Here is an 18,906-nt window from a genome sequence, read left to right as displayed (position 1 = left end):
ACTGATGCTGCTTGGCCATCGCTGTCGCCGCCGGCCCTCTGTGTTTTGTAAGCCTTGTGGCCGCGACTTGAAGGGAGTGGTGGTAGGTTGTCGCTTTCAGCCTCATGAACGCGCTCAACTAGATCGAACGTCGTATCACGTCGCTTTGTTTCTGCACGGGAACGAGGATTCACGCGGGCAGCCACTCTGGCATATTCATCCCCGATAATAAACCTGCTGAACCTGTTGACAGCCTGACGCTGGTCTCGTGAAGCGTGGAATGCATTTGCATCCAAGCGTATGGAGTAGTGAGGACAACAAGCCTTTCTTTGGTTCGGACGGTAAAGCAGCGTGCCGGACCGCCTCCAGCACCGGTCCAGTAAAATCTGGTACAGCTGAGGAGTCAAAGAGTGGCTGGAAGTATAATATGAAAACCCTAGATCTTGTTAGGAACAACCGAGGACGAATATGAACGGTACGACCACACGTCACATTAATGCACTTCAGTAAAAATCAAAACCAAACAACAGTGCCTAGCTTCGCAGCATTACTCGGTCGGCAACCGAGAACAGCGTCGGTCGACGGAGTGTAATGACGACATGTCATGGTCGGTGTTTTTGGTGGGGGTCAATGATGTGGAGGCTTGTCACATGTGGTGTTGGCTGACCCTGTCATTTCCAATAAAGGCAATTTCTGACACCAGGCACAATACACTTGCACAGGTAACTCCAGGTCAACGCCAACACGGCATTGGCCGGTGCGCGGCCCGAAAATGTTGACGTCGGGTAAACCCAGGTGCATCGGACAGAACAAATAAAAAGAAAGAAAGGAAGGAAGAAAAAGAAAGAAAAACCATCTTACTTTTATTCGGCTTCCCACTGGTGGCATCGTTATGACAGTAACCACAGGTTGGTGAGTTACAGTAACCTAAAAGAAGGACAAACTTTGTGAGTACGGAACAGGATTGAGCAGGAACGAGGTCTGACGAGGCATCGCAAATGACCAGTTGCACGACCAGGATACAAAACATGAAAACACGAATGTCGAGACGGAATACAAAAATGAGTCACATGGGTGTCTGGACCAGAATTAAAACGTAATACGTGGGCAACGGAGAGTGAAGGAACGTCCCACGCTGCTGGGCAAGGAACACAGGAGGAGATGGGGATACACAATGATCTGGTTCCGTAACCTACATTAGGTCCACCTGCAGACGACTCGACTGAAAGAAAAAGTTGAAGGTCGTTATATGAGAAAACGAGCACAAAGGGAGTGGTGTGGTAGACATAAGAAAAAGACTTAATAGTGAAGGTAGGTTTGGTGAAGGTGGATCGGATCTCACGAGCCCTGACAGGACAAATGAATTGTAAAAAAGCTTAAAAAATCTTGGTGTGTTTGGTGCATGTTCTACGGCCACGACGCCTATGAACAAAGTGGTGTGGGGGGAATGCGAATTGGACAGATGTCGCTGTAGGGAGAGATGAGCCAACGGTCGGGGCCAAAAGATGCACGAGGGTGAATGGTTGGGCGAGAGGGTACAATGAAGTGCTGGGTGGATTTTGTGGTGAGAGGTAGGTTAGTCTGTCAGGTGAGGCAGGCAAGTCACTTTCATAGAACCGGCACACAATTGTTCGCAGCACAGCACAGCTCGTGCATATGCTTTTGAGAAAACGTGTTACCAGTTACACGCCGTAAACACAACACAACCCACGGAGCGAAAATAGGCACAAAGTCACAAAACCAACTGGAGGAAAGAGCTTGCAACTCACCAATTGGCATGATATATGATAAGCGGTCTCTCGGAGAGCTCATTTCAGGGTGTTCCATGGTGGCGGGTTCGCAGGGAGCGGTCTCGGTGTATTGTGATAAAGGCGGCGAGCGAGAAATATGGCGAGATAAAAGGGCGTAGGGCGGGAAGTGAAGGGCAGAGAGCGTAAAAGCACCAGCGTTGTCAAGGTCGTCCGTCGAAGAAGTTGTCAGTGAAAAAGCTCGACAGATTTTGGATGATATTAACAATTGGACACGGAGACCAGGGCATTGAATGGAGAGCAGTATGCGCCTTGTGTGTCAGTGTGCCACCAGGCCCGCCGAAGCTCGGTAGTGCCTAAATGAGGCTATTTAAAACTGGAGCAGCCTAGTTGTTGGCGGTTTACTCCAGCTGCTGTGACAAACTGTTCAGTGGGTGCCAAACCGAGCGGCATAAAGGGAGGGTGCCGGTCGAGCCGGAGTCGTGAAGAGTACTATCGGCTGTTTCTCCGCTATGCCAGCAGCGGAAAACCCGTCCTCGGAGACCGCGGCGCAATCCAGATGTTGCGAAGAATAAGAGGAGACGACGTAGACGCAATGCAGTGCATCTGTCATCTTGTGTTGTGGGAGGTCGTGGGTTGTGAACGGCGAACGACTGGTTTCGATGTATCTTATGGTGTGGGATGCACAGCAGTAATCAACTGTGCCAGCCAGTCAAGACAGCTTCCGACGTGGTAAACTTAACTTGCTTATGAAGCTAAACGAGAGAGAATTCAGGGGCAACTCAACACCAAAGCACAGCCAAAGCAGGACATGCCGATCGTGTCGCCGACGCGGCCCAAGGGACGAAAATGCGGAAGCGGCAAGGAATCGGGCAAAGAAGGGTGAGCGGTCAGGCCAGTGGTCTGGTAACTGGGGCGGTGATGTAATGTGGTAGCGCCTCAATATGAACAAGTAGTGGAAACACGAAGAGGCCCTGGACAAAAGGCTAGATAGGGAGGGCAAAAAGGCTGGGCCATTTGGAAGAGTACAGAATAGAGACAGAACAATGGGGAGGAGGTGAGAGGAAGCGAAAATGGTGGGTTGAAAGGGGGTGGTTAGTTTGGTGGGGTCTGGACACACGACAGTGGTCGCTCCTTCTGTTTTGGCCGCCAAAATAGGTTTTGAGCGAACCCAGATCGGGCAATCAGAGCAAGAGCGATAGGCCCGGTTCGCCCGCCCCAACTAAAACGAAGGCAATGAGGATACAAACATATAGTCAACAGCAAATGCCAACCACAACGTGCACCTCAACGCAGGATGTTCACATGGCCAATCCCGGACAGGCTTGTCGCCTTGAGGTGCAAAGAGTCGTTCTCTTCCAGACCTGCAAGGCACGTCTGTCGTCTGTGTCATAAAGGCCATCGAGTAAACCGTATATTCTTGTCCATTTTCGTGTTTTATGGAGGCAGGAGCCACCCCGCGCAAGGTCGTTTTGTCCGGTACCTTCGCACGTGCTCCGCAAAGTACCATGGACCTAAATCTCTACTTGGGGTAACTTGTCGCAAGTCACTTTACTAGATGCCTGGCAGTTCGCCTCTTTCGCATCATGCATCGCTGCTTCCTCCCCCTAAGCTCGGTATTCCTGTGCATTACTTATTACACCCCACGCAAACTGCGGCAGGTGTCTCAATGTGGGTGTCCATGTAGCTGCAGCGTCGTATGCGCATTCCACATTGTGACTAGCAAAGAGAATCCAGAAGGAAAGAAGACAACAAATTTGCTTCACCGAAGTAGCGAATAATTAAAATTAACAAAACGCAGATGCGGCAAACAACAGGAGTCTCAGCGACCGAGAAAAATGATGTAACGAACGACTTTCCAAACAGCAAAGGGTTTAGGGGGGAAAATTGAACTCCGTTGACAAAAAATAAAACGAAAAAGCTTTAGAAATTGTTAGCTGTCATTGCAACCCACGCACCACCAAAAACGAAGCTTTGCCCAAACTACTCGTAGCTTCCTTTTTTTCTTAGTTCGTTGCCCTACTTCCTCCCTCGTTCTTACCCTGGCTCCAACTTTTTCTGGCCTGGCCCTTTCGGTTCCTCAAACCGTCTTTTTTCTGTATATATCAGTCTAGTTGTCACCATCAGGTGTTGCCCCTCGCACCTCCCTCTGTTATGGCACGAGACTTCCGTCTGTCTTCAACTGGACTCTCCAGCCAGGAGATATATTCTTCTTATTTACATTAACTCGTCCTCCAAACCGCTGCCAACACGGCCACGGACTTTGCCATCACCACACCTTCGTCTCCGCGCCCTCCGTTCCGTGGCAAAATCTACCTGCTGTTGCTCTTGTGACTTCGGGCACGGTCACGCTTACGTCGTACCTCCGACTTGCGGTTCCATTTGCGTCGCATCCCCAGCTCTTCTTGCACAAGCCAGAGTACATTTCTCTCCCTCAGCATCACCTTCTTGGCGTTTCCCTCTGACGCACTACACTTAACTCTGCTTGGTCTTGTTCGCATCACCCTCGTTTGACGATTCTTACCGTCACCCAAAGCGAACATCTGCTGAACAGTGAATCGCGGTTCTACAGCGTGGTCCTTTGCGTCTCACTGCGGCCGACAATTCTCCTCGCGACGACCGACCTCAAAAACAAAAGGCACTCTCGTCACGTCTGTGAACTGGACGGAGGGTTGACGTTTCAGCTGAGAGATCTCCATTACGCAGAACCGAAGCTAGATCACCCCAATTACGCAGCTCTCTAGCGCTTTTGACGCCCATTACTTACTCCTCCCTTGTCTTGCCTTCGCTCTCTAACAGTCCGGTTCTCCGTCGCTTATTACGCCCTAATTCCGAGTTGTCGAGGGTTTCCCTCTAGATGCGAACGCCAGGCTCTCCGTCAGGGTTACTACACAGATCTACAGGTCCCCTCATCGCGCTGCATCCCGATAGTGTGGGCCGACCTCGCAACTTCACACAGCCTCAAGTCTTTTTGTGCCGTAGCACTTAGCAATTGCCTCGATTCAGACACCCCAGATCTATCGGTTACACAACAGCTACCTTTTGTGTTCCACGGGAAACTGATTCTAAACAACCGCTTTGCAGCTGGTTACGGGTTTGGTGGTGAAAACCAGAACAAAGGACAAAAGAAGAGGGCAGACGTTTTTGTACCGAGCGCACGCGACCAATCATTCCTCACGACAGACACGATTCTGCGAAAGCCTTGCCTGTTGCCGACGAACGAAACCGCGTACTTTTAACTATACACCGCACATACATGTCTATCGATACGACTATGCCGCTCGTTCAATAAAGAAAGCCCGCCTTTCTGCAACTACCCCCGTCGGCCTTTCTATATCGAAGACCGTCGCATTCAGCAAATATCCCTGCAGCTGTTTTTGCAACGGAAATCCGTTGATTAAGAACTGTATCAGCTACTTGTACATCTACAAACAATATCTCGTTTTCGTTTCTGAGTACGCCTCGAAACTTCGTCTCTCTCCACCTCCTTGCATTCCTTTCCTACATCGGAGCCCCGCGAAATGGCTTCAAGCACAACAACAAGTAGCCGGTCAATGGAGTCGAGAACCGGGCGTTCAAAGCAGAGTAAGCTTCGCAGTTTTAGAGAACCTCATCATAATAATCTTCTGCGTTGCCGTGTAGTTATGCTAACAGTTGGCCTCTCCTATTAGGATATAACTCAAAAGGCGAACGGCTAGTTGCTGGTGTTGTGCCCTTGACTGAAGACAAACGATTTGTTCTACTCATCCAATCAGACCGGAGAAAAGGCTGGGTTCTGCCAAAAGGCGGCTGGGAAACCGACGAAGATTGCCAGTCGGCCGCCCAGAGGGAGGCTTGGGAAGAAGCCGGCATTATTGTCCAGATCGAGTACGATCTGGGCGATATTGTCGAAAGCCGCCCACCAAAAGCGCCATCAAAAACAAAAAAGCGCGAAAAGGCGCTCTATCGGTTTTATGAAGGCACCGTCGTCAGCGAGGAGAACGAGTGGCCCGAAAAGAGCAAACGGGATCGCTGCTGGATGACCTACGTCGATGCAGCTGAGGCCTTAAAAGAGCGTCCAGAACTTCTAGAGGCGCTTGAACGATCAACAATAAAACGCCTCGTTTGAACTAACTGGAGTTAAAATCACTGCAGATTCTCGACAATTTTAAACGTTCACGGCCTTAGGCACTGATTCGCCATCCATTCCACTCCTCTTTCCCCCCTTTATGCTATTTGTTTGTCTATACTGCGGTCTACTTCTGACTGCTTTCTCTGGGTCCATTTAACCTACTTACATCATATTTTCTCCCCTGTTATATCATTTCCTGCGAAGACTGCTCTATGGTCTCTATTCCACTTTTGCGCCACTTCATGTTTTGGGAGAAAACACGGGTTCATGAAAGCAACCGCCGGGGTCTGCGTTTTGGGGTATAGCATGTCTTAGATCCTTGCATATTTGTTTTTTTACACTTAGGATTCATTCGGGTTGGTTCTGTCCATCACGGTTTGGCCTTCTACCTTTCTACTTCTACGTTAAGCCTCCCTCTGCATTTCATTCCTTCACGGACGCCGTATATATGAGACTTCCATTTACACGGAGGAATCTAATGGGTTGTTTTGGGGGCCTGTAATGGCAAAGGAAAGTAAAAAAAGGATGGATCATTATGGCGATGTAGGAGTTTTTTGCTTTGTTTTGCCTTTTTGCCTTCTTCCTATTTTTGATACGGTAGAACCCTTATTGTCGCTGTCTGACGTGTTCTTTTTCTCATATTTTTTTTCATCGGTTAATATCTCGCTCCAGAGAAACAACTCGTAAAGAGTCACAAAACATTCTGCATGCAAGTAAACGAAGGAGTTTCAAGTGGTTAGACCATCATTATTCTACCATTCCCGTGTGTCTTCCGCGAAAATGCACGGGTTATCTGTTGGAGAAGTATCTCGAAAGGGTTATAAGACGACGACTAGAGTTTAATTTCGGGCATATTCATAGAAGGCATCTTACACGAATTTAATACCGACATAGAGTACTTACTACTTGTATTTGGAGAACTGACGGTTTCGTTTCGAGTTTTATTTTTGATAGATACATTTGGATGGCTGGCTATTCCGTGGCCGGGCTTGGCACGACGAACTTTCGCATCCTCCCATAATAGAGTCTTGGACCCGGCATGACTTTTGAAAACATATGTTAGACATTAATAATTAATTATGTAGGGACGACCATGGCCTCAGGTTAGTACTATTCACACGGTCTCATTCGAACAATTTAATGGCGCTTGATTGCTTTGAACGGCATACCAGCTGAACTACTGTACGTGACTATGTTGTTATAAACCGCTCCGAATCTTTTGCAGCTGGCTAATGAAACCATAGCCGGCCGCCGCGTAGCCTCGGCTCACCCCACTGCCGGTAGTCGACCCGTCGAGCTGGGCACCCTGGCCCGCAGAAGAAGCAACGCCGCCACTGGCACCAGTGCCGTTGCCTTGGCTACTCTCCCGCTCGCGGTCCAGTTCCCTTTGCTTGTCCTCCACCATCCGCTGTAAACTTTCGATAAACTTGAAACGAGCCTTTTCTTCAGCTGTGCCGGCCCAGACGCGACACAGCGTACGAAGTGCCTCGACTCGTGCAGCAGCGGCCTCGGTTCCGTCGGTTACATTGGCACCGTCGAGCAGGTGGGCGACCTCGTCGCGCAGACCGCGCAGAATGCTCTGGCCCTTGTCTTCCATGCTCGTCATTGTCGCAGCATCCTGAGATCCACCTGCACGTGCAGAACCGGCACCACCGCTCTCCTGGTCAGGCCCAGACACAGACAGGAACCCGGAGGAGACAGAAATCGTCGACGGTGGCATGATAAACTCCATGGCTTCGCCAAATGTGCGGATAACGGCGTCGAGGCGGGACCGCACTTGTGCCAGTATACGGAGCTGAGCAAGCGACGGCGGTTCAGTAGACGATTCGGACGAATCACCTGCTGCTGCTGCTGCCGCCGCTACCGCGGCCGCGGCCGCTCCACTTTCTGTGCCTTCGCCACCGTCCGTCTTTGCCGACTCGGCGTCTGCTTTGTCACCCGACGCGGCAATACCACTCTCGCTCTCCTCGAGAAGTGCTAGGTGCTTCTCCACAACCTCACCCAGTCCCAGCGTCTCGCCCCGCAGCAGCTGCACTTCATATGCCAGCCGCCGCCCGCTCCGCAGAATGTCGTCAGTTAACTGTGTGAGCACGGTGGTGAGTCGTGATGTATGGGCGCCTAGTTGTGAGAGTGTTGCTTGTGCCTGGGCGGCACGGTCGGCGGTGGCGGTGGCAGAACTAGCCGCAGCGGCGAGGCGCCCTGCCGCGCCGGAGGTGGATGCGGAGGTGGGTGCCGGCGAGCGTGTCCGAGACACACCGGATGCGACGCCGGCTCCGGTGCCGCCACTGCCTCCGAGTGTTGCGTTCCAGTAGGCAGCTGGGTCGAAGCCGGGCTGGAGAAAGTCTTGTAGGAAAGGATCTGCCACATGCGCGGACTTTGGATGGACAGGAACTGCTGTGCCGGCCTTTTGCTGCAAGGTCAGCGTTGCCAATGCCGACGTCCGGTTGGCGGAGCTGTTCGTTCGGCGCCGGGACGCAAGCGCTGCTTTGGAGTCCCACGCCATCGTTCGTGGTGTCGCGTCGCAAAGAACGTGGCTGGGGTATGGAAGGCCGGCGTCGATGGTCTAGGGCGGCGAAGGACTCGCAGTTTGAGTCAATTGCGTACAGACGCAAATTGGGTAGTCACATCAACTGTTCGGAAACTCGGTGGGGTTGATGATTTTGGTGGTGTTTGTGACGAGACGCCGTTTGGATGTGGTGAGTTAGGCAGTTAGCGAGGCTGTGGGGAGCTACGCGAAATTAGCGGCGAATGTGGTGTCTTGCAAAGAGTGGAAGCTCCGCGCGCGTCGGCCTTGTTTAATGTGGCGCATGCACCATCAATTTTACTGGTTTGAGCCGCGCTTTCCTACGTTGGACGCAACAGTTGCACTTTCCCTTCGAACAGGGGTTGGTAAAGTACCACATCTGGTTGAGGCAGCAGATGCAGGACGGAAGTAGGCAAGAACGATCTAGGTTACCCTACGAATTACATACCCTCCCCCTCTTTCCGTATCAAGTCGAGTTTTTATTTATCAACGTTATGGCCTTGCCCCTATTCAACTATCACCATCTCCTGCCGTAGTGAAAACAGTACGATTCAACAATAAACAGCTGAGCCACGGCTGGGCAAGACAATATGTTCGCACTCCGGCCCCGCCAGCAGAGTCTTCCGGTCACCGCCCTCAAACAAACACAGGCACACTGCAGACAAGATCCGGCCTGAGTGAAGAAGTGCTGCAAGTCACGTTCAGAAGCCTACTTCGCTAATCGCCACTCGATTACTTCACTTCGGTCTCGCTTAGGCCTGCCCAGCCGGTTGGGTTCTGTTGCTGGAATTTGGAGCTTCGTTGAATAGTCGCATTGCTTACTGTGTTTCTTTACATCCTGCCCCGCGGTTCGTCCTTTAAATACTACATCTTCATTCTTCAAACACAAGAACGCTTGTTGCCATTTGTGTACTATCGTTTTCAGCTTCCTCCTTCGTGGACCTTTTCTCAGATCATTCATTTCCAACACACCCCGGACCAGACATTTCACGACATTTGCTGAGCCTCAACATACCCGATCTGGGTTCCGAGCCATGCCAAGGAGGGCGCTTGTGGCCGATGTGGAGGTGATCTCGGCCCAGGCCACATCTGGAGCTCTGCCTTATATCAAACACATCACATTCGACAGTACTGATGATATTGTTATTGTTGATATGCGCTACCAACAACTGACTCTACCAGTTGTGGTGACCATCATATGCGGAGGTAAGACCTGCGAGTTTTATGTTGCGCCAGACGATAAGTCTTGCCTGTCTTCTTTTTCTCTCATATTTACTCACATTTGCTGCTTCCTAGACATTGATAGCTACCCTTCTTCAAAGTCCTACTTTCTCTCCTTGGATCACGCACCAGATGGGTATAAGCAGGCTCTGACCAAGGTTCAGAGCGCAAACGAAATCCGAACTCTTTCCGAAGTCATCCAACAAGTACACAATGCATTTGTCCGTTTGCAGGATAAAGCCAGGTCTGGCAAGCTACCTACCGCAGAGGACGTTATTATTATACATGATAGCGATAGCGAAAATGACGGTGGCAGCATTGGCGTACAAATGCCTAAAACAACCAGCAGCTCTGCATACCTCAACCAACGAAGAAGAAGAAAACCCCGAGCTACAGATTCTCCGCGATTAGGTGGTGAGCAAGTCAGTTTGGACTGTGACAGCGATGATGAAACCATCCAGTCAGGCCAACTTACAATATCGCCATCAAAGGCTCTGGGACACGGGTGGGCCAATTCGAGCGCAGTCCACCCACACCAGACATCCTCTGTCAATATTACGACGGCCAAAAAATCTGCTAGTAGTGGACAAAACGGTATAGATGACGTCTTGGACGAAGCTGGCTACGCTTCTGACGATTCTGGTTTGTACGACACTTGCGACGTCGGAGACGCGGACGACGCCGAAGATAACAGCTTCATATACTACAGCTCTGTGGGCCAACCGCATCCCAGAACAGAGCGCATCAGTGTCGATCTTACAGCCGTCCGTCAAAATGGGTATTATTTTGGCGTCCTGTCCGGCATGGACGAAGTATCGACAGAGAACCTCCTTGCTATCTCCGTCCGGACTTCGGATCTAGGGCTCTCGCCACAGATGCTGCTGGCTTGGGATCTTGACCCTGACATGTTCATTGTGATGCTCATCCGGCTCACCTCTCGCTATATGGGGTACGAGTCCCTCATTAATTCGTCTCAGTCGGACGTCGGTCTGTCTTTTCGCATTGGAAAGTGTGCGGCCTACAAACCGTTTCTGAGTGATGCCAATGAAGCCTTTGGGATTAGCAACAACCACCAGGATAATCTTCTGCCAGACAAGACAGGCGCCACCTTCTCCAAGATTTTGATATCCAAGAGCTTGGCCTCTTTCATGAATGGCCACTTTTTAAACCTAGCACGGTACCACGAGGATATCGCTTGCTCGTGGGCCGATGCTGTGGATGCTGTGGTGAACAGCAGGAGCCCAAATCGAAATAAGGGAGACACCTGCTTCCCTGCCTCCGGAAACGACAATGCCTCGGACAATCGACAGAAAAGCTTCCCGTTGCTTGCTATGCAGTTTGCGATGGACCAACTCACAAATTGCACAGCATACTGCCAGGTATGCCACAACCTCGTTGAAGACAAGCTGCGTTCGCTGAAGCCGACGGTCTGTTCGCGAGACCTTTGTCTCTTTCAGTATATGAGTCTTGGCATGGGACGCTCGGCAGAGTACGAGATATTATGCCAGCCAAACGTTGTCGACTTGCTCATCAACTTTTGCTATGCAGCGCTACGGTCGTCTCTGACTGCTGCGATCGATCCTGTCCGCGCGTATCCTACATGCTTGCCTCTAAAAATCGTCGACTGGCACGACCCGCACAGTGGTGTATACAGCAGACACATCGGTGACAGGACATCCTTCATTCTGTCGAAATCTGCAGATAGCAAATCGTCGATCCGAAAATTCAAACCCGGTCAGTGGGTGGCCATTGTCTTGGGTAGGCTGGCGGCCAATTTAAGCTACAACATACTTCTCGGCTCGACTCATGAAGCGAATGGGTCAGGCTCGAAGGGAGAGCTTCAACCCTCCCTTCCACATAGTGATTTACGACACGCGATTGTCACAGGCGTGGATGAGGAAAACTCGACGGTCTACGTTCACCACTTCGACGACGAATCCACTACCATACGCAACCGAGGAGCCGAGATATATCGATACACAAAAGACTTTGACGATATTCCCGCGAAAGACAAAGCTGCCCAGCTACTGATTTTGCTTGACACTCTACCGCCGGTTATGTACCTGAAGTCGGAGTTGGAAAAGCCGTCGGTGAACGACTTGAAGTCCGTCGTTGGCGTATCGCCCGCTGCAGCCGTATTGCTCCGGTGGATCATTGCAACGAATCGATCGTGCGTCCTGCAAATCCACGAGCCGAAGCTTATGGTCAAGGAAAAGAGAGACGACGGCACGCTCGCTCCACCAGAAAATCTCTTGCAGTTTTGTTTCTTGCAGGGGCTGCCCGAAGCCGACCACGAGTTTCAGCAACAGTTGGCCCAAGCCGACAACCCGAACCATCCTACGTTGCTAGCATGGCACGGAAGTCGTATTAGCAACTGGCACAGTATCCTTCGAACTGGACTGGACTTCTCTATCACCATGAATGGTCGTGCATATGGTAATGGCGTTTACTTCAGTCCTGATTTCACAGTCAGTCTCCAATACGCGGGAAAATTGAAAAAAGAGCCTCAGTGGCCCAATGCATTTCTCGACCTGTGCTCTGTTGTCAGCCTCAATGAGATCATCAATGCACCCTCAAAATTCATAAGCAACACACCGCATTATGTAGTTCAATACGCCAACTGGAGTCGATGTCGCTTTCTCTTTGCGAAACCCGAATCGACAGCGGCTCCGCTCTCGCAGCCAGCCCCAGTTGCGGGCCCAGCACCACAGGCAGTCTCGTTGCTGTCCAGCACGTTCAGCGCCGCGCCATACCGCCGTCCTCGGTACAAAACGACGGCCGCACCCTCGGCTGCTCAAACACCGTTGCCGGCCAACACAGCCAGACTACCAGCAGGACAAATATTAGCTACGCAGCCCCAAAGTTCTATACATCGTTGGCAATCATCACAGACCTCACTGAATGTTCAAAATGAGTTTTTTCAGGACGACCCCGAGAGATTGCTGTACGGTCCCCTGCGTGGTGTTATCATTGTACCCAACGCGTCGATGCCAGCTCCATCGAATACTTGGGACGTTACCAATCGCTATACGAAGCGACCGAGGACTAAATCGCCTGAGGAAAAAACCATGGACGCCGGCGATTTAGCATTTCTCGCTAACGACAGGGGAGTGAGAAGGTCGCAGAATAAGAAGCAAGTGGCCGCTGTCACAGTGAGGACTGAATCTTCTCCGACCAGCAAGATACCAAATGGGGCTGTTGTCATCGATTTACTTTCAGACTCGGAAGCGGGCGAATCTGTGCTGAGGCCCAGCTTAAAATCAGCACCTGTTGTAACTACAACTGTTTCTACCGCGAACACTATGCCGCCAATGCCCCTCCATGTGACGTCGTTCAAACCCGGCTCGCTGGACTACACATCGCTTCCGCAACTGCCACTTCCGCCGTGGTGCACTCCGCAAGCGCAACGGGCACTAGGACGTGAAATGGACAGGATGCAAAAGGTACAGGGAGACACACCGTTGAGCGAGCTGGGCTGGTACATTGATTTCACTCGAATGGACAACATGTGCCAGTGGATTGTGGAACTGCACAGCTTCGATCGGACGCTGCCTCTAGCTGCCGACATGGAACGCCTGGGCGTGCAATCGATTGTGTGCGAGCTGCGGTTTGGCGCAGACTACCCCATGTCGCCGCCTTTGGTGCGGGTCATCCGGCCGCGATTCGTCCCGTTCCTACAAGGCGGCGGTGGCAATGTGACGAGCGGCGGTGCCATGTGCCTGGAACTGCTCACGAGCACCGGATGGTTGCCGGCTTACCAGATTGACGCTGTGCTCTTGCAGGTGCGGCTGGCCATAAGTGCAACGGACCGACCAGCGCGGTTGGATGCCCGGAACGTTCACAAAGATTACGGCGTGGCCGAGGCGTTTGACGCGTACAAACGAGCTGCCGTAACGCATGGTTGGAAGGTGCCAGAGGATATGCAGAAACGAATGACGTTTTGATGTGAGTATGATGGATTGAGCTGTTTGGGTCTTCCGACGATGACAGTGTACATCTAGACGGGATAGGTGGAGCAACAGGAGCAGATTTTTAAGGTCTTCCTCGGGTGCAGCATTGTATTCTCTGTGAGGCACGCACACATCCGTCTGCAAAGCAGACTCTCAGCCCTCTAGGCTTTCTCTCTCTCTTTTCTGGGCTTTGAAGGTGCTATGAAACCTGGTACAGAAGAACAGAGAGCACGGCGATGGTCAAAGATGCCCCGTATTACGGAAGATAAACGAAAACGAGACGTCGGTAGCACATGGGTACCGACAAAACTGTCTCTGGTCAACGACAAAGCTCTCCTTCATCTCCCAAAGCCAACGTGGTGAGGTTGGACGAAAACAACAGCAGCACGGTCGTTTGTGGTCCTTGCGCTAGAGCTGTCATCATGCCGAGCCCGGCACAAGTGTTCGGAGCAGATTCTGTGTCAATAAAAAGTCTTACAAAACACCTTCACCGCTTATCGAGCCAATGCGATAAATGCTGGACACGCTGGAGAGACATAAAAGATGGCCGAGACAGGCCAGTATGCAGTGCAAGACGGGTGGCATTTTGCAGCCCTGTACTCCGTATATTTTTTGTTCAAAAATATGAGTACAAAAAATATGAACGCAGGCCATTAAGGAGAAGCAATCAAGGACATCTGAGGGCGTTAAAGTGCCGTTTGTGCTCCGTATTCCGTATTATTCCAGATGCCAATAAAGCATTCATCTGTCTGTGCCTTCTCCACAATGTCTGTGCTCTCCTCTTTTTTTCTTTCCTTTTTTCCCTTACGTGCCTCGTGGGAGAAGAATCAGAATTACGGCGAATTTACAATCCAGAGCACGTGTGATGTGTAGTTTTTGTTTGACAGCTGACATGCTTCCCTTCGGTTCATTTTCTGGATCGAAGTAGCGCTGCTCAGCACGATATCACACTGCATGAGGACGACCACGATCCTTAAACGACGTCGGAACAGGTTAGTCAGACGCTTCTTGTTTCTATTAATACGACATGTAGAGGCACAAGCTGTCACTAGCACACCACTCTGCATCCCGCCTCATGCCGAAAATCCTGTTGCTCACGATACTGTTTGCTTTGGGAGCGAACCCCCTCATGTGCATATCTCGTGGCCGAGCGATGTGATGAGTCTTTCCCACTTTTAGTGCGACGTATTGTCCTTTTGATTTTGTTACTCGTCCTCATCACCAATCCTGGCAGAAATACAGAGTACGAAGAACGTCCAAGGTGTGGCCACTGTGAACGGATGTTTTCACGTCGGAGCTGAGAATGGAGCTGAATGGGAGATGAAAGACGATTTTTTTCCTAAAAAGTCGTGTACTTCCAAACAAGTTGGCTGGGAATCAAATCGACCCTTTCTTCTTTTGGCATTCACCTCTGCTTTCTAGCTTCTGTGTGTCTCCATAGTGTGACAAGGCTTGTCGACCTCGTCCTCGTTTTGGCCCAGACACCCACGCCCGATGAGTGATGATGCCTCGTCCTCGCTCCGAAGCAGCCTCGTTTTCACGTCAGCAACGGGGTATTGCCTCTTCTGGGCAAGTGTCATAAAAAGAGAGCAGAAGCTAGCCGATCGCTTCGGTCGAAAACGAGGCCAGTTCGCCAGACCGGGGCATGTACGGGAATGCATGAACTGTATTTTTGACGTGGTAGCCAGGTAGGATTCAGTCTCTTTCCCTTCAAGGGTCAGAAGGTCAGGGTTGCGAGGATTGGTTCACGATGCTACATAAGGTGAGCACCCCGACGGCCCTGATCGCCACACATATTTGTGATGAAAGAGGAGTCTTTGCTATTCAGCTTTTCCTTGCAAGAGAACGGGGAGTTTTGAGACGCTTTCCTTGGACATCCTGGAGACTTCCCAAGCCAGGAGGACATGGGGCCAACAGAGCTGGTCGTAGCTCCACTGTGCAAACCGATGCTTTTCTCCCTTTCTTTTCTTGTCTACGGAGTACTCTGTACCTCTTTACTTTCATTACTTTCTGAAACTCGATTTCTTTTTTTTTTTTTTTTTTTTTTTTTTTTTTTTCTACCTTTCTCACCTTTATTTGGTTAGCCCTGTCCGTCTCTCCACCTCCTCTCGTCGATTTTTGTTCGCTTTTCATGCATTGAGCACAGGCCAAAGTGATTGTGATTCCAGGGTGGGATTTGTGCAATGTGATGGCATGGTTGATGTTAAGCGGGGCCAAGGACAGCCCCCAGCCTGTCGTTTTCAATCACTTAAACCGCACCGGCCAGAATTAAAAAAGCTGGCCGCACTATTGATGGCCCACTCTCAATCTGCTTCCCTTCATTTGTCTGGGATGCGAAGAGTGAAGGTTTTGGGCCATCAAGCCCACTTTGTCTCGCAGGATTGTGACGAAAAAAAGTAGGTTGAGAAAGAAAGAGGAGATAAAGACTGACCGCAGGAATGGCAATGCAGTCAAGGAGAGGGGGAAATTTGGATTTGACGGTTGCAAATCACATCAAGCGGGGCGAACGTCAAAGTTGACAGGTGACAAGAAACGACACGGGGTTTGCAATATGTCAAGTACGCGGAGACTTTCAAATGTCGGTATCACAAGCACACAGTAAAAGAAAAGGTGGTGGTGTCGCCATCTACGAAATACATTTACTTCAATCTGTCCCTGCCCTTTTGGCCTGTTTCATCCAATTGGCAGCTATCCGTCCCTGTCTATAGTCAAATATGGTCAAGATAGGTTCATCGTATCCGTGCAAATCGGGTTCATGCCTAAACCTTTTCTTTGTCGAGCTATGAGGAAGGAGGGTGGGTTAATATTTACGGTTACATTTGCAAGAGGGAAGAGTAGGCATAAAATTAAAATAAAATAAAAATAAAATAAAAATAAATAAAAAAGGAAGAAGAAGGGGGGGACGGATGTTCTCTGCGGGGTGCAGCTCTATCCATCTGCCATAGGTAAAGATAGCTGAAGCTTGCAGTTGTCGTTTTGTTTTCTTTTTCTTTTTACTCTAGGGATTGACAATATTGGCCGCTCCTTCTGCCATGGATACGTAGTTGACAAGGGCCGCGGGTTGAGAGGGGGGACGGCACACCGCACTGACCAGGTTTTCCGTGCAAGGATCTCTTGATGCGCGGGCCGTGTGGATCAAGTTTAGCTCCTTTTGCTCTTTTTGCTCTTGTGCCCAGCCAGCGAGTGGTAATTTCACGGCTCCCGGATGAAAATGTAGGAAACAAGAAGATGGCGCAGCGTAAAAAAAGGCAGGGAGGACGTCGTGTCCAAGATCATTTGCATTACTCCGCCGTATGTCTGTGAAAAGTTTCTTTTGTTAAACCACGGCAATGTTATAGTGTTGTTGAAAGCTCCGGGGCAGGGAATATGCAAAAGGTTGTGTAATAAAACGCAGCGTGGCAGCCTTGCCTTGATTATTGCTCTCGTATACAGATTACGACATACTTTTATTTGCTACAGCTCACATTTGAGATTGCGCGACAAAAAGCGCGAGACCGTGAAAAAAAGAAAGCTGGGACAGGTGAAAGCGGTTAAGTCTTAGTCGCAGAGGGCGCGGTACATTTCAATGTAGCTCAGGAGAGGAAATTAAGAAAGGCTCCTCTGCAAGGCTGTTTTGGCTGCCGAGAGGTGCCGCAATGCGTACGAAAGGCTCGTAGTTGCTGACAAGGTGTGTGGAAATGCAAGGCTACCGAGCCTGCCGCAGCCTGCCGGTAAATTGCAGATACTGTTTGATGCACATAACGGACTTGTCAATGTGACGCAAAGACGGGGTAATAGAATTAGCATTGCAAGTTGACATCAGCAACAGCGAGGGGAACAAAGAGTAGATGGCAAGAAGAGTCGAATACTAAAATAGACAGTTCGGTGAGGTAACTAGAGACAAGAGCATTGCCATCGCTTGACGGTACAACAGGTCACTGTTACATATGTACTTTTACGCGTATGTTTATTGTGCTCCCTGTTCTTTTTCCCACTGTCCTTAGTCTCGACGACCGAATCTAGCCCTTTGTTTAGCAGATGTGGGTATCCCATCTCGGATAATTACACTGTCTGCATGTTTTGCGGAGAGAGGAGAAGATTATGAGCGACATAACGGGATGCGAGAGCAAACCTTGCCGGCCCCGACTTACAAATGCTTCCCGTGACACATCCAAAATAGAGCTGCGTCGAAAGTCATATTCATCTTGTTTATATCTCACCTGACCGATAAACAAGGCCCGCGCGGAAAGGGACAAATATCAGAAGGAAATAAGATAAATGTAATGATAAATGCCTGTGCGTTACCAGTTTTGGATGTCGTAGAATTGCAAGGGAAAAAAATGAAGTCATTTCGACTGGGCCTTAAGACATCTCGAGTCGATTTTGTATCTACCACAAAGACTCAATGTTGGACGTATCCGTACCACCGTACACTATTCGGGACTCTCAAACACCCATGACCTTGACGAAATTTTTTTCACACTTCAATAGTTTCAACATCGTATGCTGAATTTTTAACAATCTATGGAAACAAGATAAAAGCCACACGGCGGGATCGGATGAGGGACAGACAGAGTATGGCGTACATATATGCATGTGCAATAAATGAAATCCAGCACACGACGTGGTCGAGTGTGCTCCCACAGAGTTAAAGACGATGTCTTGCAAGACAACTGCAAGTTAGAAAAAATGCGGAGTCATAGCAAAGACGAAGCAAGCTCTGTTGAGGCCAGCCATATTCTGTTGAGCAACAGGGGCCGCGCAGAACGGTGGGAGAAAAGTAGGAAGAAGGGAAAGATGACATGACATACGTTTAACATGGACACGATGCAAAATACTCGCTGTGCCGCAATTAGATATACATACGACAAACCCGAGAAAAATACACAGGGAAGGACAAGACATCAAATAGGACTGAAGATAAGATCAAAGACAGACGTTGAAGTAGAAGTCGCATATGAGTTGAACCGGAACAAGAAAACAGGGGAACAAGTGCTAGATTGATTATATCCCATCCTTATGTCGTATTTCAGCCCCGACGATTTTCATAAATTGATTTCCCATTACAACTTTACACATATTTATCACTGGTATCCCATTTATTTCTCATGGAATACACTTCGGTCGTCAAGTGGCTACAGTGTCGGCCTGTGGTATGGCCTTTGTTTGGTTCGGATCAGGCCAATTCCCATGCCAGGTACGGCATGCAAGGCCCACAACTGTTCTCTTTCGCTGCCTGCTCACTCCAAACATTGAATGTGCAATCTTTGGTCAGCTGCTCTTCTTACACACGCCCCTCCATCTATCGCACATTGATTGGGAGTGTGTACGACATGCAGACGCAGTAGGCGCGGAAGCACTGCATGGCGCCAGAAGGACGACAGAGGGGATAAC

General features: G+C 50.1%; 3 protein-coding genes across 3 annotated transcripts; 2 read left to right on the top strand and 1 right to left on the bottom strand.

The window, feature by feature from the left end:
• Positions 1 to 7,036: 7,036 nt before the first annotated feature.
• On the bottom strand, positions 7,037 to 8,341 carry SPBR_03755 (uncharacterized protein; the record flags this gene model as incomplete). Its single annotated transcript, XM_040762045.1, has 1 exon — positions 7,037 to 8,341. The coding sequence occupies one exon, from the start codon at positions 8,339 to 8,341 to the stop codon at positions 7,037 to 7,039; it is 1,305 nt and encodes a 434-aa protein (XP_040622700.1).
• A 2,045-nt stretch (positions 8,342 to 10,386) lies between these two features.
• SPBR_03839 (uncharacterized protein) lies at positions 10,387 to 11,149 on the top strand (the record flags this gene model as incomplete). The annotated part of the gene is made up of 2 exons (XM_040762129.1): positions 10,387 to 11,010; positions 11,132 to 11,149. The coding sequence occupies 2 exons, from the start codon at positions 10,387 to 10,389 to the stop codon at positions 11,147 to 11,149; spliced, it is 642 nt and encodes a 213-aa protein (XP_040622699.1).
• Positions 11,150 to 12,885: 1,736 nt separating this feature from the next.
• SPBR_03854 (uncharacterized protein) lies at positions 12,886 to 13,527 on the top strand (the record flags this gene model as incomplete). Its single annotated transcript, XM_040762144.1, has 1 exon — positions 12,886 to 13,527. The coding sequence occupies one exon, from the start codon at positions 12,886 to 12,888 to the stop codon at positions 13,525 to 13,527; it is 642 nt and encodes a 213-aa protein (XP_040622698.1).
• Positions 13,528 to 18,906: the final 5,379 nt, after the last annotated feature.

The sequence above is a fragment of the Sporothrix brasiliensis genome (assembly GCF_000820605.1).
Source record: "Sporothrix brasiliensis 5110 chromosome Unknown Cont14, whole genome shotgun sequence".
Classification (NCBI taxonomy): Eukaryota; Fungi; Ascomycota; class Sordariomycetes; order Ophiostomatales; family Ophiostomataceae; genus Sporothrix; species Sporothrix brasiliensis.
Note: the sequence above shows the minus strand (reverse complement) of the source record. Positions and strands in the feature narration are given on the sequence as shown.